The following is a 25,612-nucleotide window of genomic DNA, read 5'->3' as shown; positions in this document are numbered from 1 at the left end:
CTTCCTCTTAGAATTATTGGAACACTGCAGAATATTGTTCAGAACATCCCATTTGAAAGTAAACCATGCCCATATTCCCCTCCTCTCCTTGCCCTTCCACGCTGACACTTTTTGTTCAGTCTGGCTGTGGTGGGACAGACGCTCACCCCAGTCAGGAAGGTGTTAAAAAGCTCCTCTGGGCACAGTCAGCCTCAGCCTGGTGCATCTATGAGGCCTGTCAAACCTGTAGAGGGGTGGCTCCTTAAAAGAGAGGATCCAAGCCTGGTGCAGGGCAGTGCTTGAAGGGAAGCAGAGCTTGAACACAGAGCTCCCTAACTCCACAGAGTAGGCGCTGCTTACCAGGAAAGCTGCTGAAGAGCCTCTGCTGCCTGGACCCTTTGAAGCGGTAGAGGGACTGTCAGTACTTTGTTAACCTTTTCACAGCCCAGGGCCGTCAGCCTGGGACCCTCCGACAGAGAGGAGTTGAGAACCCTGACCCCCTTGGTGCAGGTGATTTACCTTTTGTCTTGAGGGGGAACAGCAGGGTAAGCCCAGGCTGTTTTATGGGCTGTAGGAATATTTTGTTTGCCTTTTTCATTTTTAACTGCTGTTATGCCCGGCTGAGGGGAGAGCTGCCGCCCGAAAACAGCTGGAGGACCACAGTCCAAACCAGCGCCACAGTGATACCTACAATCAGGGAAGGACATGAGAGAGGTGCCTACTCTCTCCCTAAGGGGCGTCCTAGAGGAGCAACCTGTGACATTAGCAGTAAGTCACAAGCTTTAAAGTCACCTTCTGTTCTTTTTATTGAATGTTTAAAATTCTCCTCCCTCCATTTAACTTAGTTTTGGGGAATACTGAGATTGTTACTTATCAAATGAATTTAACTATTATCAAATTAAGAACAGAGTTGAACCCGTTTGTGGGTCCTTTATTTTTGTAATATCTTACCAGATCTAAGAGGAACAGGAGGACTATGTACTGTAAATAATGTAAAGCTTCCAGAGCTCTGTTCTAATCCAACAGGTAGAATTTACTGCTGCTGAGCTGTCAGTTAGCTGAGGAGGTACAGAGGAATCTATTAGACAAAAACAACCACAGAACTTTTAGATACTTCGTCTAAGGCCCAGTCTACTTTTGAAATTTTAAGTCGACATTGCTATGGCACCTAGGATGTGTGCCCTGATTGCCATAGCTAGGCCCATTTAACCCCTGGTATAGACACACCCAGGTCAATGGAAGAATGCTTCAGTCAACCGAGCTACCATTGCTGGGGGAGGTGATGCTCCTACAGCAACATAAAAACCCCTTTCGTCACTGTAGGCTGCATCTACACTACAGGGTTATGCCAACACAACTGTGGCATCATATCTATGCGGCTATCGTCCCCATAGCGTAGACATACCCTAATTCCACATAGTATGGCTCATATTTCCTCCAATGGGTCATTAGCCTGCTTTCAGACAAGTCAGTTGCTGGCTCAGGGATAGTTTTCTTTCTGAAGAGCTGGTCAGTTTTGGTCTCCCTTCAGAACTATAGGCACGGTGGATGGACAACCCTGTTGCAGAGTTTAGTTTAGATCAAACAGTTCTCCTGAGGCTATTCTGTAAGGAGGTACAATAAAAGAGAGAGACGGTACAGGAAGATGGAGCAGAAATTGCCCCAAGGAGATTCCACACAGAGAACCCCTCCACCTCATCCTTTTAAAAAACTTTGTGTGACCCTTGGTATGCACAGTTGAAAACAGAGTCTCAGTTGACTTGTCTCCACTGCAGACGAAGGAACACGCATCATGATTATAAAATGCTTGTTTGGACATAGGCCAAAAGAAATACTCGATAGGGTTAACCAGAGAACCAGGTGCAGCTTCCTTCTCTCCCCGTTGTCTAAGGGTTCATCTCTGATGCTCACACAAATATAGATCAGAGGGAAGCTTGAAGAAAGATGGTCCAGTGAATAAGGTACTAGCCTGAGACTTCGGTTAAGTTCCATACTCTGTGACAGACTTCCTGTATGAACTTGGGCAAATCCTCTAGTCTCCCTGTGTCGGTTCCCCACTTGTAAAATGTGGTTAATAGCACTTCCCTACGTCCCAGAGATTTTGTGTGGATAAATACGTTTGAGTCACTTTGATGCTATAGTAACAGGGGCCGTACAAGTATCTAAGGTAGCTAGCTATAGTTAAGGCTGCAAGTTTGTCACCGAAGTCACGGCTCAGGCAGCCCCTGCACGGATTTTACTGACCGTTGCTGGGGCAGTCTTGGGCCACAGTGCACCCCCCGCAGCAGAGTTTGGGTGTGGGAGGGGGTGAGGCAGGCTCTGGGCAGCGGTTACCTGGGGGGCTTTCTGGAAGTGGCAACATCCCCTTTGCTCAGCTGCTAGGTGGAGGCGTGGCCAGGCAGCTCTGCGCGCTGCTTCCGCCTACAGGCACTGCCCCCGCAGCTCCCATAGGCTGTGGTTCCTGGCCAATGGCAGCTGTGAAGCCAGCGCTTTGGGCATAGGCAGGGCGCAGAGCTGGCTGGCCACGCCTCTGCCTATCAGCTGAGCGAGGGGGATGTTGCCGCTTCTGGGGAGCCCCCCAGGTAAGCACCGCCCAGAGCCCACCTCACCTCATCCCGTGCCCCAACCCCGTGCCCCCTCCCACACCCAAGCTCTGCTGCAGTTGCGGGGGGGAGAATGGGGAGGGGAGGCGCGGAGCCAGGTAGGAAGCCTGCTGGCCCTGCCAACCCCCCCAGCACCCGGGCCACCCTCTACGAGCACTTGCAGCACCCTTGGGAAGTCCCCCCCCCCAAAGTTTTAGTCATGGGTATTTTTAGTTAAAGTCATGGACAGGTCACGGGGCCATGAATTTTTGTATACTGCCTGTGACCTGTCCATGACCTTTACTAAAAATATCTGTGACTAAAACGTAGCCTTAGCTATAGTCCATCTCCTTTAGACTTTGGCAATAGAGGCGGCCCTGAATAAGAGAGAGGCCAATGCCTATACGCCATTGTTTTCCTACTCCCCAGAAGTTTGGGAGGGAACAGAGGAGTTCTGGATCTGAAGTACTTGAAGAAGTTTTTGTGAAAATCAAAATGCAAGAGGGATCCATATCTTATGGGGACTTTCTTTTGGCTATACACACCCTTCCACATCCTTATCTGCTCATAGACTCAGGGACTTCAAGGTCAGCAGAAATTATTGTGATCATCTAGTTTGACCTCCTGCATATCGCAGGCACAGAACTTTGCCCACCCACTTCTATAATAGACCCCTAACCTCTGGCTGAGTTACTGAAGTCCTCAAATCATGGTTTAAAGACTTCAAGTTACAGAGAATCCACCATTTAGACTGGTTTCCCTTGTTTAAGAAAGATGCATTCAAACTGGAACAGGTGCAGAGATCACAGGTTTGATCAACCCATACACTCAGGTCTCCTCCTCTGTCACGTCCCACTGATAAGTCTGCAGCTTATAGCAAAAATCCTTGTTGTTAGTTCCTAAATGCATGACATTGCACTTTGCACTATTAAATTTCATCACATTTCTATTACTCAGGTTTACAAGGTCATCCAGATCTTCCTATATGATATTCCAGTCTGCTTTCATATTAACAATACCTCCCAGCTTTGTGTCATCCACAAAATTTATTAGCGCACACTCACTTTTTGTGCCAAAGTCAGTAATAAAAATGTTAAATAAAATTGGTCCCAAGACTGATCCGTGAAGAACTCCACTATTGACTTCCCTCCAGCCTGACAGTTCACCTTTCGTTATGACCCGCTGTAGTCTTCCCTTTAACCAGTTCCTTATCCAACTTTCAATTCTCATATTAATCGTCATCTTCTCCAATTTAACTAATAATTTCCCATTTGGAACTGTATCAAATGCCTCACTGAAATCTAGGTAGATTAAATCTACTGCATTTCCTTTGTTCAAAAAAATCAGTTATCTCCTCAAAGGAGGAGATCAGATTGGTCCGGCATGATCTACCTTTTCTAAAACGTGTTGTATTTTATCCAAATTACCATTCATCTCTCTGTCTTAACTACTTTCAAAATTTGTTCCAAGACCTTGCATACAATTGAGGTCAAACTAATCTTATGGCAGTTTGCTTTGCCAATGGCAATTTGCTTTGCCAATGGTTGGCACCATTTTCAGTACAGATCCTTACCTAGGGTGTTTATTTAAGTCTTTTGGAGGTTCTACTAGCAGCTCTCAGACAGGAAACAGTTCATATCTGTATCTTGTTTGATGACCTTCTGCTCTGGGCCCCATCCAGATGCAAGGCCCCGGTGGACACCCTACCAGCAGTACAGGTACCAGGGGAGCATAGCTTTGAGATAAACTGGGAGAACCATTAGTTCTTAGCTCTTTAAAGTTATTCATGTGGGGTGCAGTTTGTCACAAAGTATTCATTTCTAAGGAGTGAAAGCAGAAGTTAACAAAATCTATGTAGTGAGTTCAGTATTCCTTCAGAATGCACAATCCAGTCCTGCCCATGTCTTCAGTACATATATGCAACAGGGGCTAAATTCCACATAGTGCCTTTCTAGATTTTTTTTTTCTCCTATTGCGTCCCCTGGACTTATCATCACTTCCAACCAAGATCAAGGTCCGTTCAGAAGTGTCCATATCACATCAATCGTAGATGATGAATAACAGATGTTGGAAGGCTCTCAAAATCTCAGAACTAGACAAAACAGAGGTAACGTGCCAATTTAGGGGGTGGCGGAGCACCTTCAGCATAGGAATAGTCCAAGGCACATAGTCTAACAAAGAGAAGACGCTATGTCAACTGCCTAAAACTGCAAGCCATCCTGCAAGACCTGAAGATATTCTTACATTCAATGTCAGACATCCACATAATGTGCCATGGTGTAATTGAACATGGAGATAGAAGCCAGGTCACGTGCTATGCAAGGAAAGGACCAGATACTATTGATGGGCAAGGAAAATAACCTGTTCACCTGGGCAATGTACATCAAAGGGAAAAACAACCCAGCCGTAGATTGTCAAACCAGGCGAAGTATGGACCTTGTGAGCAGGAGCCTACGTTGAGGAGTGCTTTGACGCGGATCCAAAGTTTGTATGTATTCCTGCTGTACCTGCTTCTGCCCTGGACGGCACCGAAAGTCAGAAAAGAGAGGACTTCCATGGTTCTGGTGGCATCATGGTGACTGCAGAGACCCTGAATTTTGGACCCAGTAAACACGATAACAGAACCACTGTTGTGTGTGCCACATAAAAAGGCACCTGACTGCCCCAAGGATCCCTTCATGCAACCTGACTGCAGCAGACTAGCCAGCTGCCTGCCCTTTGACAGGGAGCAATTAAAGGAGGAGGGCTATTTGGCCAGGTAACCTCTACTCTTTCCATTTCCAGATAAGCTCTATCAATTGAGTAAATATATTATCTTGGTAAAATTTTAAATGCTGCTTTAGAGAGCAGAGTTACACCAAGATCAGCAAAAATACATCATGTACAGTGCTAGAGTTCCTTCAGGACAATTTCACTGTGGGTTTAAATGCACTGAAATGTAAGGTATGCACATCAACGCTACTCAGTGTGCTGGGAGTGTCAGAGGGAAGAATGTGTATATATGCAGGCATTGAATTTGTTCAAGAAGCCTTACTTGTACACCTTCAACAACTACACAGCGGGACTCCACCTTGGGACATCAGATTGGTGTTCAGTATCATTGTGGTACGTCCTTTAGAACTTCTGAGGGAGGTTTCTCTTTATTACCTTTCTGTCAAGTGGGGTTTTTATAGCAGTTATGTCAACAGTCTAGAACCAGACAAATATTGGAATTAGGAACTCTGCCCATAGAACACAACTTCAGCATTTTTCTTACAGACAGAATAGTTCTTGGGATCATCCTAGAATTTCTCCTTAAAGTCAACTCCATGTCCCATAAATCACAGGATATAACACTGATGTTCTTGTGTCCCAAGCCATCATGCCCATCAGAAAAGCTATGGCATACCTTGGATGCTTGTATGTCATTAAAAAAATATTAAAAACATTTAAAGATAAAACTAGCTAGTTCAGGAAAATATATCTCAGTATTTGTGCTCCATCATCTAACTGTAAGGAACAAAAAGTAATTATTTGATCTCTAGATAGCCAGATGGTGTGTATTGGTCACATATATGTCAAAGATCTTATCTGTGTCTATATTCCGGCCACACTTTCTGAGAGTAGTAGTGGACTCTTGGGTACACACATACACTCAAGAAGAAATCTGCCAATCTCCATGCATTCCTTCAGAAAGTTCTTCAAAGTTACAGTATGCCAGTGTCATCGCATGCTGTTCTTGGGATGATGGTGTGGCATGTTGTAGAGCAGCAGTCAATCAGGAAACCTTGGAAACTGGGAAATATATGAACCTTATTATTCAAAGAAAGTAAACTTTGTAATAAGCATTTATGGTTTTTCCTCTTCTATCTGTATGCTAGATATGCTGTTTGACTCTTCTTTCTGTATGTTGTGGTCTTGCTTTGCAAGATTGGAGTTGGTTTTTTTTTTAATATCAATAATGTAAGTAGATACTACCATATGCCTACTCTGCTTGATGCATCAACCTTGATAAAAAGGAAGCATGCTTGAGCTACATGGTTAGACACTATGTTGGAAAAAATCTTTTATAGACGTTTGACATAAGTTATGAAGCTTGTGCTGTTGGAGTAGTTGGTGTCTTTGTGATAGCATGGAGGAATGTGAACTCTCAAGTACCTTTCCAGAAGTAAATGAAACATCAACTGCTCCACGTTTGTCTACTAAAAGCAACTTGCATTCTATAATTTAAATCTTTTAGCTTAATTTTCTTGTCTTACTTATATATGTAACTACTGCATTGTACGTTCATTTTCAGAATCTATCAATAAATAGCCAAAAGATATAAAGCACTGAAAGGGGAATTACTAGTTTTCTCATTGGTTTTTTTTAAATTATATTTGTGAGTCAGGCCTTAAATCTCCAATTTAAAATGGATAGATATTTTGACATATCAGTTTGTATTTTAAGCATTCTTTTTTTTCTCGCTTTAGCTTCAAGCATACATGAGAATAAAAGAAAAATTTGTAAAAAGTCAATGGTTTCAGTAGTTCCAGTTTAATGTATTTATGATAGTGGTGGTAATTTTTGCTGTCAACTGGAAACCATTCAGGAAAATGCTAATAGGGCGTTGAGAGGATAATTTAATCTCTTCTTCATATGCTCCTTGGAACTGACCCATATGCAAGAAACAAAATCCCTTTTCCCTTTTTTGACAGTTGTATGATGAAACTCATTTCTCATCTATTTTATGCTATTACATTCAATCCTGCCAGAGGAAATTACTCTCCAAAACTTAGTAATTGTTTACGCTATTTGTGGATTAGATGCTGTAAAAATCCTAAATACCAATTTCCCAATGGAGCTATGGATGAGCAGCAGTTTCAAAGGCCAATGTGGTGTATTTTTGGTTTTGTTTTATTTGTTGAATTGTTTACTTTATAATCTTTAATGTTAGCAGAAATAGCTCAATTTTTTTTTAGCTACTAGTGACATTAATTCGTTTTTAAGTGTGATAGGTAAGCTGTACATTTAGCGGTGGTAAATCATCCAATACCTGACACTAAAGATAGGTTTTCAGGGATTTGACTATGGCCATGGCTACGCTACGAGCTAGGGGTGTGATTCCCAGCTCCTGTAGATATACTCATGCTATCTCTCATTTCAGCTTGCACATTAAAAATAGTAAGATAGCCACAGTAGGCTGGGGCATGGAAGTGCCACCACTATTGCTGCCTGTGGTACTGTGGTTTCACTGCTATTTTTAATGTGCTAGCTCAGATGAAAGTTAGCGCAAGTATGTCTGTGCAAGCTGGGAATCATACCCCTAGCTCATAGGGTAGACAAAGCCTATGTGAAGGGTAGTTTATAGTGTGGAGGGTGGCAATAACTTAGCTAAAAGCAAAACCCACTCCAAAGTCACAAATGACTTGTTTGAACTTGGTGATGGAGGAACCTTCAGCTGATCATCCTTGTGGTCCATTGGGCATCGTCCGTCCAGCTTCCTCATGTTGTGTGCTGTGTTTGATACCTAATGAAATGGGAAGTGACAGAGCATGGTAAACTATTTTACAACACACAAGTCTGTTGTGTGCCTCCACCTCTGCTTATATGAGTTATGGTCACCAGAATTTAACAAATGCCTATTTTTTAAAATTGAGAGATATTGAGTTTAATTCTTTGAAGTTGAATCTGTGGGAGAATGTGTGCTGTATTGTACCGCTAATAATCTGATTTACACACAAGCCTGCACACTAATCTTAGAGTTTTACTCTTTATAGCCTTTTGAATAGCCTTCTGGAGCTAAAGTTGTTCCTTTGATGCAGTAATACTTGGCACAGTCTAATACATTCTAATTGTCTTTGCTTCTCACCGGCTTTAGTCTGGGTGTGATTCTGAAAGTTGATCATTGTAGATATGGAGAAATCTCAACTAATGTAATTAATAGGCTTCTGCAGTGAATTCTAAATATAGTCTGTTTGTTTATTACGTTTAATACCTTGAAGATATTGCAAATAATTACCCATGATATGTTGGTGGCACAGATACATTTTACTGTACTGTTAGATAAGAACGGCCATACTGGGTCAGACCAATGGTCCATCTAGCCCAGTTTCCTTGTCTTCTGCCAGTGGCCAGTGCCAGCTGTGTCAGAGAGAATGAACAGAACAGAGCAATTTCAAGTGATCCATCTTCTATCATCCAGTCCCAGCTTTTAGCAGTTGGGGGTTTAGGGACACCTGGAGTATGGGATTGCATCCCTTACCATGTTGGCGAATAGACATGGATGGACCTATCCTCCATGGATTTATCTAATTCCTAGTTTTAACTCAGTTATACTTTTGTCCTTCACAACATACTATGGCAATGAGTTCCACAGGTTGACTGTGTTGTGTGAAGAAGTACTTTCTTATGTTTGTTTTACATTCGGTGCCTATTAATTTGATTGGGTGAACCCTAGTTCTTATGTTATGCGAAGGGAGAAATAACACTTAAACTTTTTCTTCATACCTCTTACGATTTTGTAGACCTCTACCATATCTCTCCTTAGCCATCTCTTTTCTAAACTGAATAGTCCCAGTCTTTTAAGTCTCTCCTCATATGGAATCTATTCCATACCCCTCATTGTTTTTGTTGTCCTTCTCTGTACGTTTTCCAATTCTAATATATATTTTTTGAGGTGAGATGACCGGAACTGCACTCAGTATTCAAGGTGTGGGTGTACCCTGGATTTACTGTGCTAGTGAGGCTCTGTCTATACAGGCATAACAACGGAATTTTAACAGCCCTGTTGCGGCTGTCCTTAAACTTTGTTGTAAGGCCTACATAAGACAGGGCTTAAATCTACACTTGGCATATGGCAGTGGAGGATGCAGAGCTTTGTTTGTACTGCCCTTAAGTATCCCACTGGATCTTAGTGACGGGGGTGGGGTCTTACTTTAGCAAGGGATGACATGGGTAACAGGTAGGCAGAAAACACAAAAGAGAACAGGTCTTCCAAATGTGTGTATTTTCCCCTTTCTCATTTTGCAAGTTCATGATGTCAGTGGTTCTGAGGGGTGTGTATGTATATAATAAACATAATTATAGGCAGCATAAAATTGTATGTACACATGGCCTTTCACGGGTGTGTTCATGCAATTTCTACTAATTGATCAGATGAAAGTAATTTGATAAAACATTTTGGCCTGTAATCAGTTTCATTTCAATGACATTACCAGCACCCAGTAAAATAAACAGAGTGCAGAATCTAGTATGTGTAAAAGGAATTGGTCAGAATTTATATTACCTTGATCCTTCTCTGGTTTGATTAGAATGAATATATATATATATATATATATATATATATATATATATATATAAATCATTTTTTTTTATTTCATCAACTTTTTGGAGTAACTTTGATTCTGAGTGGAATTGTCAAATTAAATTACAGTTCAGTCATTATTAATATTTTATATAATATATTTTCTTAAATATGGATGATCACCAAATAGGTATACTGTATAATTTGAGTTTTATGCAACAATGTAGCTGCACTAATGCAGAGCTCTAGTGCAGAGGCACTGCACTGGAGCAAAAAGTGCATTGCATGCATGTAGCGTTACCCTAAGTTTGAAAATTAAAGTGCTGTGGTATATGTTTGGCACAGCAGGATTTAGATAAATCAGCATTAGCAGATAAAATAAGAATAATTGCCTTCAAATACCAATGGCATTGAGAGGTTTGAGTGACTTCATATGAAGAGAATACAACCATAGCAATTGTATGAAATACCAAAATTCATAAGAATTGAATCCTTCAGTTTTCAATTCAATTTGGTTGTGATCTTCTATTTTGTACTATGATATATCTGCATTATTACTGCATCTAAAATAATGCATGTACACTTTCCACTCTCTCTCTCTGAAATCTCCTTTCCTCCTTCCAACTCCCACCTCTTCCAAAAATTAAAGCATCTTTGTTCCAAGAAAGAGAGTAACGAGGTGGATAAAAATTGATTTTTTTATTTAAATTGGATTTTTCTGATTTTATTTAAATTATATATTTTTTCTTTTTTAAAATAAACCTGTTTAAAATGAAATCTGAATTTAATATAAAGTATGTTATGGCCTAAACTTATTCTAATCTCTTTAAACATTTTAAAATAAATATGTAGAATCCATGAGCCTCTATCTAAAACCTTGAGATAAAGGCTGCTTTTCTATATACAGACAGAATCAGGGGAAAACATCTAACTTTTGAGTTTGAGCTTTATAAATATGGCACTCTAGACCATATACTGTATTAAGGGCTTGTTTTGTTTAATAAAAATACATGTTATACACTTTTTTGCGTGTTTAACTTCCAGTTACTATCCTAATGCAGCTTGACACAAATCATGATTAAAAAGTTAATTCTCTAGTAAATAAGCAATATATTATTCACCATTTTCTAACATACTGAAATTGTACAATTAATAAGAATCTGAAAATATTAAGCTATATAATTGCTTGAATAAATGTATATAGTTATAGTGTGCCTCGTAGGTAGCATAAAGTTGTACCAAGTCTTATGTAAAGGTTCTAGTTAGTTGCAAAGTAACGTGTTTTAATAGTTATATCAACCTATGAGAATGCATCTTTCTTTAGAAAATGACTGAAATAGAAATGGAAAAGTTGATTAAAATCAGTTATTTAAATTTAGGCTTTCCACTTGGTGATTTAAATCATGAATTAAATTGCTGATTTAAATGGTCTTGATTTAAATCTCCACCCTGGCGGGGTAGAGTGTTTGAACTGATAGACTTGCTGAACCTTGATGTGTGTTGTGTACTTCCTGCTTCAGAAAAAGACAAGGGGTAGTTAATGTTACAACTTTTTTTTTTTAAGTGGAACTATTTCATTGTACAATAAAGCAAAAGACAGCAAGAAGATGTAAAGCTATTTAATGGGTGGAAATTGTGCTCGTATGTCTTGGCAATGCTTGTTCATTTTAAACTTACACAAGGATAGGCATAACATCATGTATAAATTTGTAACTATTGCACTAAAATTAGTTTTTGTGTGTGTGTATATATATATCTACACACACACACACACACACACATATTATGCACTTTAAATATAAAGTAGTAATTATGTTCAAGATTCAGGATAATCAAACTTTTTGAGACTAAAAAGAAAATTTCTTTTAAGGTATTTGAAATAACAGATGAATAGTCCTGACGTTTTTGCTAGTCCTGCTTTAATTTGCCATTTAGTATGTGAAGTAAGGCAGAGAACCAGCCTCACACCACTTCTGTACAAGTAGTCAGTTAGCCTGGAGGGAGTTTCAGCACGGGTAAAAAGCCCTGCCTGTTGATGACATTTCACAGGCATACTCAAAAATCATGCCAAGAATGAGAATAGTGGCTAGTTTGAGGGGGACAACCCTGTAATCTGTCTCAGCTCTGTGTATCTAGGATTCGCATTCTCTCTCTCTCTCTCTTTCTCAGATGCACTTATAAAGGGGACATGTGACTTTTGGCCATATTGGCAGGTTTGTCCAAGCCTAGACCCCACTGATTAACAGATGTAAGGGAAAGAGCATTGTGGGATTGCAGCAGTTGCTTTTGAACAACAATGTCCTTTTTGTAAGAATCTGATGCTTTTTAAAAGATGCAACATGACATCATTACCGTTGATCCAAGAAACATTCCTTCAATACTACTGAGTGTGCTGTGGTTATCAGCTCCCTTCCCCCATTCCTTTCTCTTGCCTCTCTGACTTATGGTTTTTGTCTATTGTTCAGCTCTAGGCTGTAAATGCGAAACAGTTGTCTTTTAATGTCATGTTCTTTTTAGGGCTGGAATAAAATATAATATTGTTGACCTTTTTGCTTTTCTATCACATCTGTTTTAAATGAAGTACATTTCAGGTGTCTACTAAATTGCAGCTAATTCTTGTTCTCTCCTGTGTGAAACCTTAAGAGATAAAAATAGATAATACTTAGTCCTGCCTCAGTGCAGGGGACTGGACTAGATGACCTTTCAAGGTCCTGTCCAGTCCTACATTTCTGTGATAAGATTGAGCTACATTATATATATATATATATATATATATATATATTCCTGTGCTAATCATATGTTTTAATATAAATGAACAGATAAATTAATAGGTTGACATCAGTGTCACTGTAATGGCACCTGCATAAATAAATACATAAAACACATTAATAATTATATTTGCACAACAGTTCATAATTCCATTTAATTTCTTATACTCAATCCATCACTGTGGTACACCTCTACCTTGATATATTGCTGTCCTCGGGAGCCAAAAAATCTTACTGCGTTATGGGTGAAACCGCGTTATATCGAACTTGCTTTGATCCACCGGAATGCGCAGCCCTGCCCCCCGGAGCACTACTTTACCGTGTTATATCCGAATTTGTGTTGTATCAGGTCACATTATATCGGGGTAGAGGTGTATCTGCATGTGTAATTGTTCCTTAGGTGTTGAGAATGGGCTATCATGGAAACACATTTATGGTTATATTACAAATGTTTAAAATCCTAGCTGTTTGGAGGTACATTATGGAAATCCTGGATTTTGCTTGATTTTCTTGCATCCTATCTCCCAAATCCCTCTTAGCCAGACAAGCTGGAGAGTCATGCAGCATCCATAGCTAGGTATGTCTTGGCTGTGCTCAAACATAATAGTGCTTTCCATGGTGTGATTCTGGCAGTTGCTTGAAACTAACAAGGATCATGTTGTCTTTGCACATGCTGCTGGTGCCTAGAGGAAAATACTACTATGCACAAGCACTCTAAGGAGCATTATTTTTTTTCTGTAGGAGTCACTTCCAGGGGGAGGGGCAGAACCAATTATTCAACAGAGATCTGGAGACTTGAAGAGAGGTGGGGGTATAGAGACCAGAAAAGGAGACAATTGGGCAGGGATAATTACCTTTAAACATAACGCTTAAACTCAGATTTATGGTCCTTGTCTGCTATGAAGTTAAAAACCTCCTGTAGGTTTAACATACAAAATGTAAAGTGTGGAAGTGTAAACCTTGACTAGACAGAACAAAAAGATTTGGAGAAGAAAGTGGACAGCATGTTAGCTATTTGCCAGTGATACAGTTGTTTTGGTTGGTAACATTTTATGGAGGATTGTGAGAAACTCCCATTGCCAAGGCCTTGTCCTCACTAGGCGAAAATGTGAGTTTTTAACATGTTAGCGAAAATCCTAGAGTAGACAAGGCAAATCGTTGTTGTTTTAACTTGTGTTAGCTGGTCCAGGTAAACCCTAACATGTCAGAACTGCAACTGCCCTGTCTACAATAGGATTTTAACACATTAAAAGTACAGCTTTTTTCCTAGTGTAGACATGGTCCAAAATGGCCTATACATTTTGGATAAATGTAAGGCAAAGCACACTTAAAACACAAAACACTTCACACATGCTAATGGCTTCTGAACTTTCAGGTTCTTCTGTGAAAAGCTATTGGAGATGGCTTAATGCAAATAGCTTTGTTATGTGCTTATAGCAGTTAGAGGAAACCTCAATGCTTGAGTTTGTCTGAAGCAACAGACAGACACATGTTACTCTTTCTGATTTTGGTCACCATCCCTCTAAGATGTGGATAGTGATAGAAAATATCAAGAGCAGGCATATAAGATAGAGGTCTTGAATTTACGTATCAGAAGAGACTGAAAAGTCTGAGGGTATGGGCTTGTTTACACTGCACCTCTGTAGAGCTTCAGTGAAGATGCCACCTACGCCAATGGGAGGGTTAGGTAATTCATCTCCCTGAGAGGTGACAGCCTAGGTTGACAGGAGAGTTCTCCCGTTGACGTAGCGCTGACTACACTGGGGGTTAGGTTGAGTTAGCTGCGTTATTCAGGTGTGTGAATTTTTCACACCCCTGCACGACCTAGTTATACTGACCAAATTCTCCTTTTGACCTAGCTACCACCTCTCGGAGGTTATCTAGGCTAATGGGAGAGCCCCCCCCCCCCCATGGGGGTAGGTAGCACTAGCATGGTGCAGCTGCAGCATTTCAAGGGCAGACAAGCCCTTATTTAACTATGAAAGGAGAAGGGTTAAAGGTGATTTGACAGAAGTATTGAAAATTAGTGACAGTTGATCAGTACCTCCTTTTTAGAAAGCCTGTGGTCTAATCAAAGAAGAAGGTAATACTGAATTAAATGAAGCTAAAGGGCAGTAAGTTTAGAACCAAGGAAGGAAATGTTCCTTTACACACACTATAAGCAGGAGAATTCACTATTGCCAGAGGTCATTGAGACACATACTGTTGGGTGGATTTTTAAAAAGGAGCAGATAATTGTATAACCATTGACATCTGTATCTCTGCAAATGAAAGATCACGTGGGGAATTAAGCCTTCATAAACTGGTCAATTTTTGTAGGCCTGGAAGGAATTTTTTCCCATTAGGTCCCTGCATGATTGGCTAAGTGGATTGTAGGTGGGTTTTCATTTTTTGTGTGCCTTCCATAGAGGGATAAGTTGCAGGCCTCTGTTGAAGGCAAGATACCAGACTTGCGTAGCAGTTGGACTGATTGGTATAGCAACTCCTGTGTTAATAGCATCACTCGTTATGAGTGGGATGCTTGGTCTACAAGAAATTTGGACTCTGCTTATCTATAGACTTCAGTAATGAGTTGCTTTGCTCTGGCTCTGAGATTTGTAATCAGTGATAAGTTGTAATGTTTTTTTTTTACAGTAATCCATGGTGAAGAGGCCCCATTCATACAGATGAACAAAGGGTTGAGGCAGCACTTTCAACCCAGATAGTCAGTCGGCTAACTGCCCAGCAGGATGCCATCAACCAGCCGAGCGGGCAGCCTGAAGGACCCAGAAATTGCAGAGCTCTTCTTCAAAGAAGATCCAGAAAAACTCTTCACAGATCTCCGAGAGATTGGCCATGGAAGCTTTGGAGCAGTTTATTTTGTAAGTAATTTGAACAGACGGTAACTTGTGAATATTAGCTGGCTAATTTTTAACTCGATATTGCTTTTTTACTACTTATTGAGGAAAATTAACTAGTCTGAAACATTTGCGGTTTTTATGGTGGGCTCTTTGGGTGAGGGAGGGTGGTCTTGTTATGTGTTTGCACAGTGTCTAGCACAATGGGGCCTCAATCCCTCCCTTGAGTCCCTAGGTGTTACAACCATATTAATAATAAGAGAAGCCGGGTCAGGGTCCATGACTGGGGCTCTTAGGCACGACAGTAATACAAACAGTAGTAAGTAGTCAGGGATCTAGCTGCACATTAAAATTGCAGGGGGCTAGCAGCAGCAGCAAAGTTTGCAATTGCAAGGCAAAGTACTTGAAAAGAGACAGCTTCCATCATAAATCAAAGAGTGTTTTGCATCAGCAAGTAATCAAGTCTGTGTCTAAAACAAACTACAGCTACTCTGGCTTGGTTAGCCAATTAAACTCCTGGTTACCCTTCTGGCAGTGTTAACTGCCATTAAACTATCTGTCTGCAGCTGAAAAGCCCAGACTCAATCTCTCCATTCCCCAGACCCCACATACTAATCACAGCACTAACAGGGAACGTGTTCACCTGAGGCTCAGTCTTGGGCATGCTCAGTAGTGCACCTCTTCTTGGTCTCACCTGGCTAACATCATCAAGGCCTGTATTTCCGTCACTGTTCATGACTGGCAGCTCAGTTCTATTGCTCTGCTCAGCTCCTCTTCATTTCAGCCCCTCCCCTCTGACTGGCAGTGCAGTTCTGTTGCGCCATACAGTTCCTTCTCACCCCTTGCTCCTGTGAGCAGCTCAGTTTTCTTTCTCCACCCGCCACTCAGCCCCTCCACAGCCATTTTCTCTCTCACTGTGTCATTTGGTCTGCCCCAGCGTCCCCTGCTGTCCTTGTCCAACAGACAGGAATCCCAATACTTGTCCATATAACATTTCTACTTGACCTGAGCTTTTGGAGAACTGGATTTTTCCCCGCCTGCTCTCTGCTTACATAGCACAGCTGAGACATGGGATCTCTCTTAGCCTCTTACAGCTACTTCATTTGCAACTTACTGTCTGTTAACCAAAGTGCATACTGTGAGACCTTCATTAAAAGGCCATTTTCTGGTGCAAACCTTTTCTCATTTATAAGAGGTGTGGCCAGACCTGTCAAGTTTTCTTACAGAGAGCTATTTGTGTCAGTATTTTATGAGCTTCCTATTAATTGTTAATAATTGCAGCAGACTACGTTGGGAACCTTCCAGCACAAATTTAATGCAGCACAGATGAACTAATTAGGAAAAACTTCTTAATTTTGTTCCTTGCTTAAAATTATGAGCAGCCACTGTCTGGGAACAGATCGGTGTGAGCAAATGTTTTATAATGAAGTAAATGCCACAGGTGAACATTGCTTAATAGCATTAAATTCACTGCAGAAAAAACTGGAAATAGATTTCACTCCTCCCCTCTGCCCACTTTTTGATACAATTTTTAAATGTTTCCAACCTTGCTACATATTATTATGGCACATAAGTGTCATAGGGGATAGTTAACTAAAACAAGCACATTGTTAGCAGTCACCTGCATGCTTTGTGGTAGTGGTGCTCTCAAACAGCAAGAAAAGAGGAGCATTCATCACATCAGTATCTCTGAACTCCATGTTTCTTTTCAAGTTAAAAATCATATAAGGGTTGGATGCCCTTTACCAGGACACCCTTCAAGCAACATGACAAGTGCTGCCATGAATTTAAATGGTGGAGAACCCACCCTCCCAAGCTTTTCAACCCTCCTCTTCTCTACATGCTCTCACTAAACATTATTGTCAGAAAGCTCATTAACAAAGAGGGATTTCTACCTTACTGTGTTCAGATTGTGCTTCTGATGCACTGCAGGTAGGAGATTAAACAGTCTTCCTAAAGGACAAAAGATAAGCTTTGCATGATGCTGCTCAAATGTTTGTGTATCATGTGTCCTTTGTTAATAAAGGAGTGTGCCCCATAGAAGATGTGTGGTATGTTACTGTATATTGTCATTTTGCATTTTAGCTTCAACACACAAACTAGACATGCGATTACAGTATCTTTTTTGCTCTTGAAAATCTCTTGTAAGAAATTTTGTATCTGAAACTATTTTTTAGATAGACATTATATTACATATAAAGCTCTACCCAAAAAGATGATATGGACCTGGTGGGTGGAGAGGAATTTGTTAAGGTAAATATTAAGTATATGAAGTTAGATTGGGAGGGCATGAATATCTCATTTCTGATTTTCTTGCAAAACCAGTAATTCCTTACTAAAATAAAAATTATCTTGTGTTCCATCAGCAATATTCAATTCTTGGATAATACACTATTAAAGTGTTCTCTAGTTAAGTTAAATGTAGTTAAAACTTCAAAGGAGCATTGCCAAACCTGCTGTACTTAAAGTATCAGCTTTGTTATGCTTTTTGCGTCACACGCATACGTCTTGTATCATTGGTCTAGCTACTCCATTCTTGGAAACTTTGATACCTTGCCTTCTCTTGAGGACTGAACACACTATGCATGTGCATACATGCCTGAAATCTCAGACAGGCCCTGGGTTGTATGATCACTTAATAAATTGGGTGGCATCATAACAACAGTGCAGCCCTTGTTTTGTATGTCATGGATTTTTCCAGGCTAGGGAAGACACTTCAAAGAAACTGGATGCCTTAAACTCTCTGGTTGTCACCCTTCATGGCTCTCTTTTCTTTTCATATTCAGATTCTGGCAGCTATTGACTGCTGATGTTAACTTATGATCAGTAATATTTGTGTGTTTGAGGTGGGTGTTATTTTTGGGGAGGATCGGTTGTGTTTTTTTAGTAAAGAAACTTTTTTTCCCCCATCTACTTTCGTTGTATAAAGCTTGGCCTGGGAATGTTGTTGTTAAAACACATCTAGGAACTGTTTAGGAACTGGAAGAAGCCATACATCCCCAAAATCTTGCCCTTTGAATTGTATTTTAATTCTGTTTTCCTTTTCTTTATTATACCTCTTACTCCACCCCTTCACCCACATGTCCAAAACCAGGTCTAGATTTCACTCAAACTCATACTCCTTTGATCATCGTCTGTAATAACTTATTCCATAGGTCTACTTTCTATCCTGCTCTCCAAGTTTTAGAACATTGTATAAAGTTTAACTACGATTCCTTTCATTATTTTCATGAACTCTGTTGGCTCACCTCAGGGTATCATCACCCCAGTAATCACAAGACTACAGATTACATTTTTGTTTTTAGTATCATCTTTGCTGCCCTAATACTTTATCCTTTTCAGTGCAAGAATAGCCTTTCTTTTATACAGTAACCAGCGCTATGTAGAGTACTCCAGAGAGGGCAAGGAGGTGGGTGTACCGACTCTTTTGTTATGTTTTCATTCCTTCTGCTGCTATAATCTGGTGTCTTGTTTGCCCTTTTTTATTGTAGCTGTTCACCAATGTGATTATTTCAGTGATTCCCTCCTCCCTCCCCCAAATAAACCTCAAATCCTTTGTGATAAGTGTGCTAGGTGATGGTTCTATTCAACAGATATTCCCACGATTTTCTTTTCTCCCAGTCTGATTGTTCTACCTTGAATATTTGTCATCTATTGGGCCAATCGCCCAAATAATCCAAATATTATAGATGTGTTTTGGAGTATGTGGGGCAAGGGAAGTATTTTTATGGTAGGTTCAGGGTGGTATTTTAAGCACTCTCTGTTAACCCTCCAGTATCCCTCGCCACAGCAAACCTGTGCAGTGTTGTTAATAAATATTTTCTTAATTATTTATTGAAGGTTTAAGGGTAGTAATTATCCAAGCAGTATAGGAATATGGACAAACAGAAAGATAGTAGCACAACAACAGAATTGCAGCTGGTATGGAAACAAATAAGAATATTGTCAGATGAGTATAGCAGGATGTATTCAAAAATGTAAAGTATAAAACTGAAGCAAGTTTAAAAAAGAAAACGTATTTGAATTTTGCCTCCTTGGGATGGAGTCTGGCCTTGTGGTGAAGGGCTGGGAGATGGTAGCCCTCGGTTCCCTTCCTTGCTGTGGTGCTGATTCTGTGATCTTGGGCAAGTCGGCCCCGACCCCCTTTGTAAATGAGGATATTTCTGTCCCTCACAAGTCTGTTGCGAGACTAAGTTGATATTTATCTAGTGCATTGGGCTCCACAATCTAAGTTTGTTGTTATATTCCAAGGTCCCAACCCCAGAGATTTTGTAGATTAGAGGTGAAATCCTGCCCCTATGGAAGTCCATAGGAGTTTCACTGTTGACTTCAGTAGGGCAGAATTATACCTTCAGTGCCTGTATCAGGTGCACAGGGAGCAGCCATGGCTGATGTTTGTTACTGATAGTTGGGCTGCCAAAGACTGTTGCAGATGTTCATTTTATTGTGATGAGCAAAGGGAATTTTCTCGAGAAGGATGGGGATCCAGAGGGTTCTAGATTTTTGCCTGGCCAGAGTGGTGGTGGTCTTGCAGTAGATCAGTGCTAGATGTTTGACTTCCAGGGCACTCTTGAAGAGCCACCTATCCCCGCTTATTCAAAAGATCAGGTATGCTGATATTTTCTAATAGCAAAGCAGGTTCATCCCTGTCAGTGTTGGTACCTATAGTTCATCCTTTCAAATAATGAATCCAAATAGGGGATACAAGGGCCCTCTGAAACAATGTGTATTAATGTTGCCCTGTTAAAATCCACATCTCCAGCAATTCAGTAGTACTGTAGATAAAAATCTCAGGAAGATAGAGAAAATTTAATGAGCAGAGTTATTTCTCAATTGAATGTTTTTCACAGTTTTCATGAGGTGACAACAGCTCTTTAAATCTTATTTCTGCCTTTTATTTCAGCAGAAACACAGGGCATGTTGTTGCTGTATTTTGGATTGGCAAGCAGTCCTCACTTAAGATCTGCTTTGTGCTTAATAAATTACAGCCCTAGCTAATACTGATGGGCATGGTTGTGCCAGAGGAAACAGTTGGGTCTGTGAACAATTTCCTCTGCCTAGAGAAGATCTCTAGGAGTTACAATGTTTAAATTTTACTGGTAAAAAAATAAATTTTGCATTTTTAATAGTTACCTTAAATAAACAGATTGTAATGTAGACTCAACACTGAAATAAATGCAGCATCCTCAGTTACAAAAAGAAAATGGTTAAAGCTAGTCAGAAGTTCATCATTGAGATTAAGAGGGTTTCAGAATTCACTGTCAACAATGAATGGCAAAGTATCAGAATATGGCTGAGAAACCCCTTTACAAACTCTGGAGTCCTGAATGTAATGAAAGTTCTGGAAGCCTGTGTTTCATAGAATGCAACACTGAGTGATTAGGTCAGAGTTGCTAATTTTGCAACCTGAAATTTAATTTGAGTATTCTTTTGTTAACTGTATCTTGAGATTGCAGCAGATAGGGTAATTTAGCTTTCTTCATACTTTCACCTCCTAGATCATTGGAGATCCTTCATTGTAAGGCAGCATTGAAATTACTAGTAGAGTTAGTATTTTAGTAGTAGCGTCATTGAAATTCATGACATATACCATTGTATTTAATTTTATTTTGGATTTAGTCAAGTCAAACACACATGGGGGAGAGGCCCTGAGGAGTTCCCCCACCTCCTTAGCCGTGTATGGAACTTTCAGCAGAGGATTGGGTGGGATTTTGTTTTGCTAAACAACACAATGCTCTCCTTTTTGCTTTGAGGCTGTGTGCTGTTCCTTGAGTGTTTCAGGGCCTCTGCTAAAATGTAATGAAAATAAAAATTAAAACAATAGCTTTACTTCAGAACACATACATTGGGTTCCCACTGACAGCATTATCATATTGTCCACTCCCTATATTGTCATCTTGTCTTAATTCAGATTGTAAATTGTCTGAGAGCAGAAAATCAGTCTGTAGCATTAAGAGCCATTAACTTTTATTGTGCTATACTCTTCCTAGGGGTACTTAAGAGGTTAGTTGAAGCAATCTCAGCACTGTTAGCAATTATCTTTGAGAACTCATGGAGGACTGCTGAAGTCCCAGAGGAGGAGAGGGCAAAGGGGAACAAAGAGGACGGGGGAATCATAGACAGTCAACCTAACTTCAATATCTGGAAAGATACTGGAACAAATTATTAATCAATTTGTAATCACCTAGAAGATAATAGAATTATAAGTAATAGCCAACATGGATTTGTCAAGAACAAATCATGCCAAACCAACACAATTTCCTTCTTTGGCAGGTTTACCGACCTAGTGGATAGGGAGTGGGGAAGGTGTAGATGTGATGTATGTTGATTGTATAGTAAGGATTTTGACATAGTTCCACATGACGTTCTTATAAACAAACTAGGAAAATGTCATCTGGATGAAATTACTATAAGAGAGGGTGCCAAACTGGTTTAAAAAATGATTTATTTAAATGATTTGCTGTCAGTCTGAGAGGATGTATTTAGTGAGGTCCTGCATGGGTTTGTCCTGGGTCTGATGCTTTTCACCATTTTCATTAATAACTTGGATAATGGAGTGGAGAGCATGCTTATGACATATGAAGATGATACCAAGATGAGAAGGATTTGCTAGCACTTTAGAGAAAAAGATTAGAATTCAAAAAGACCTTGACAAATTGGAGTATTGGCCTGAAATCAATAAGGTGAAATTCATTAAAGATAAGAGCAAAGTATGAAGCTTAGGAAGGAAAAATCAAACACACACAAACTAAATGGGGAATTGCTGGCTAGACAGTAGTACTGCTAAAAAGGATCTGGGAGTTATAGTGGATCACAAATTGAATGAGTCAACAATGTGATGCAATTGTGAAAAAAGCTAATATCATTTTGGGGTGTATTAACAGGAGTGTCACATGCAATACACAGGAAGTAATTGTCCTGCTCTGCTCAGCACTGATGATGCCTCAGCTGGAGTACTTGATGCAATTGTGGATGCCACACTTTAGGAAAGATGTGGACAAATTGGAGAGATTCCAGAGGAGAGCATCAAAAATGATAAAAGGTTCAGAAACCCGGACCTTTGAGGAAAGGTTAAAAACCCCTGGGTATTGTTTAGTCTTGAGAAAAGATGATGAGGGAGGACCTGATAAGTCTACAAATGTGTTAAGGGCTGTTTTAAAAAGGGTTGTGATCAATTTGTTCTCCACATCCACTGAAGGTAGGACAAGGCTCAGTGGGCTTAATCTGCAGCAAGGGAGATTCAGGTTAGATATTAGGAAACACTTTTAGTTATAAGGATAGTTAAATTCTAGAATCGGCTCCCAAGAGAAATTGTGGAATCCCCATCATTGGAGGTTTTTAAGAACAGGCTTGGGCAAACCTGTCAAAAATGGTCTAGGTTTACTTGGGCCTCCCTCATCATGGGGGGCTGGACTACATAGCCTCTTGAGGTTCCCTCCAGGCCTACATTTCTATGATGTTATAAGTTGTAAATAATGCTGGACAAGAAATTCAAGAATCAGAATTTGAAAATAAGCATATCTCTTTATGGCAAACACCTTCATTTATGTGATCTACTTTGTATCACACTCAACATTTATCCTCTCCTGGCAGCGTCGGAAAGGTGGTGTCCAGTGTTTGCAGCTGATGTCAGAAATATCTGACAAAAAGAACAGGAGTACTTGTGGCACCTTAGAGACTAACAAATTTATTTGAGCATAAGCTTTCGTGGGCTACAGCCCATTTCATCGGATGCATATAGTGGAAAATACAGAAGGAAGATATATATACACACACACAGGGAACATGAAACAGTGGGTGTTACCGTACACACTATAAGGAGAGTGATCAGTTAAGGTGAGCTGTTGTAACAGGAGAGAAAAATAACTGTGTGTAGTGGTAATGAAAATGGCCCATTTCAAGCACTTGACAAGGAGATATAAGGAACTGGGCGGGGGAGGGGGGAAGATAAGCATGGGGAAATAGTTTGACTTTGTGTAATGGCCCATCCACTCCCAGTCTTTATTCAAACCTAATTTAATGGTGTCCAGTTGCAATCGTGTGGCCAGGGAGGTTGAAGTGTTCTCCAACTGGTTTTTGAATGTTATAATTCTTGACATCTGATTTGTGTCCATTTATTCTTTTACGTAGAGACTGTCCGGTTTGGCCAATGTACAAATTTTGGCCATATGATATTGCAGTATATGTTCCCTTCTGTTTGGAGTGGAATGGGAGAGTGGGCCTTGATTTCACTTGTTCAGATTATTTACGGCAGGGCTGTGGGGAAGGGCAGAGGTTGGTTTAGAGATGATCTACTCTGCTTTTTAAAATCAGAAAAAACACATTTACAGAGACGCTCTTTAGTGTATAAGCAACTTACAGAGAACTGATGGATGCTGACAATAGATGGCATGAGTTGAGAATCACGTCTCACAAATAAGAATGTGATTTTTTTTTTATTCAGTTTCTGAATTTATCCAACATTCATCACCCCCAGTGGAATGTATTATTTTAACTTTCTATATCCAGGCTAACTATTAAATGGATAAGGCCTTTTCAGTATTTCTATTCCAATGAGAAATCATTCTGTGTTTGTTTTATTTTCTTTACTGGGTATTTTCTTTCTGATATGAGATATTGATACTTCATGTTTTAATGTTACAGGCACGTGATGTGCGCACCAATGAAGTGGTGGCCATCAAGAAAATGTCATATAGTGGGAAGCAATCCAATGAGGTATGTGGAATATCTTGTATATTAAACCCAGATTGCTGTGGTATTAACTGACTTGAATTAATCCAGGCTCTCCCGAGGGAGAATCTTTATATAATAGTTAAGATGAATCGGGGCATTGTGTAAACAGAATAAGTTTCTTTGAGCATTTTCAACATGCTTCTGATTAGTCCGCTCCTGGCATGTTATGCAGCATTTATTTCACCCAGTCAGGAAGAGCCATGTTTTCGGGAACTGCATAATATGTAAGCAAAATGGTAAAATAAAAAATAGTTTGTATCAAGATTGACAGCATTCAGACTTAATAGGAAGCTGAGTTGCCTTTTTAGCCTTAAATGTTCCATTTTGAATTCAATTTTTAAAAAACCACTCTGTTGCTTGCTAGATAAAGGCTTGCTAGGAATGATAGCAATGAATACAATAGAGACATGGACTCAGAAGGATGCCTGCCTGTAAAATGTAATAATAGCAGATCAAGCCAGAATTTATCCTTTTCCTAAACGGACTCTGCTGAACAATATCATTTTGAGGATCTTGAAAGAAGAATAAAAGAGAGAGAGAGAAAATATGATAAAGCAGCATAGTTGTGGGGAGATTCTCCAGGCTGTGGATCAGGTAGACTTTTAAGAGCCATCAATAAGGTTCAACATTAAATATTTTAATGGCAGTCCCCAGATTTTTTTTCTTTTTTCTAGAACACTCTAGCAGAGATCATTAGCTTGTACTTTGTGATTTTGAAGCTCCAATTTGGAAGCTTGAAAAGCCAGGGCTTGGAGTTGAATAACTTGGTTGGAATGCTTCCTGATAGTGAAATCTACTAGGTTATGGAATAGTCTCGTAGAAGTGGTACAGATGCTGTTGCCCAACACAGTCCGAAGAAGATTTTTCTCTATGCTATGTTCTCCTGTGCTGTAAGCAGTCCTGCACTGGCAAAGGGATAGATGACCTGACCTGACCTGACCTGACAGTGCCTAACCTTTTGGTTTCCATGAGCACAGACCTAGACTTGCCACCTGTACTTTGAAGAATTGAAATATTCATTTAATTCTTTAGCAATTTCTGATACCTATCTCTCCTAACCAGCCTCGAATCCGAGTTTCATAGCTAAACTTCCTATGTTTCTTATTTTTATTCTGTTACTGCACTAACTTGTTTAACTGTGTACTGATGAAAGTATAATTTGTACCTACTTCTTGTCCTACTGTTTTTAATTACAATGAACTATAAATATTCTGTTCACATGAATGAACTGAACTGTTCATGCTTCAGAAATAGGTTCTGATTGTCTTCAATGGATGTGTATCTTTATTTTGAAGAAAAAAGTCAGTTAAAACATTTTCTATTTTTTTTTTTAAATATTTGAAGGAAGGTTTGCTCAGATTGTAATCTAGGTTATATACCGCAGATCTCTTCAAGTCACTACAGTATCAGTTATGCATTCCTTTGTTTTTAATGAGATTTTCTCATTGG

The 25,612-nt window shown here is 39.9% G+C and overlaps 1 protein-coding gene and 1 long non-coding RNA gene across 3 annotated transcripts in view; one reads left to right on the top strand and one right to left on the bottom strand.

The window, feature by feature from the left end:
• Positions 1-25,612, top strand: part of TAOK1 (TAO kinase 1) — a 143,024-nt gene that overhangs the window by 67,300 nt on the left and 50,112 nt on the right. For both annotated transcript variants that reach the window (XM_044993455.1, XM_044993456.1), the window contains exons 2-3: positions 15,228-15,454; positions 24,074-24,145. In XM_044993455.1, the coding sequence (XP_044849390.1) occupies positions 15,323-15,454; positions 24,074-24,145 (204 nt within the window). In that variant the 5' untranslated portion in view covers positions 15,228-15,322. The remainder of the gene's footprint in view (positions 1-15,227; positions 15,455-24,073; positions 24,146-25,612) is intronic.
• On the bottom strand, positions 951-5,729 carry LOC123352911. The gene is made up of 3 exons (XR_006574316.1): positions 5,596-5,729; positions 1,385-1,583; positions 951-1,057 (listed from the first exon to the last, which is right to left on the bottom strand). It is a non-coding gene; the product is annotated as an uncharacterized LOC123352911 (long non-coding RNA).

Source organism: Mauremys mutica, chromosome 19, assembly GCF_020497125.1.
Source record: "Mauremys mutica isolate MM-2020 ecotype Southern chromosome 19, ASM2049712v1, whole genome shotgun sequence".
NCBI classification, from domain to species: Eukaryota; Metazoa; Chordata; order Testudines; family Geoemydidae; genus Mauremys; species Mauremys mutica.
Note: the sequence above shows the minus strand (reverse complement) of the source record. Positions and strands in the feature narration are given on the sequence as shown.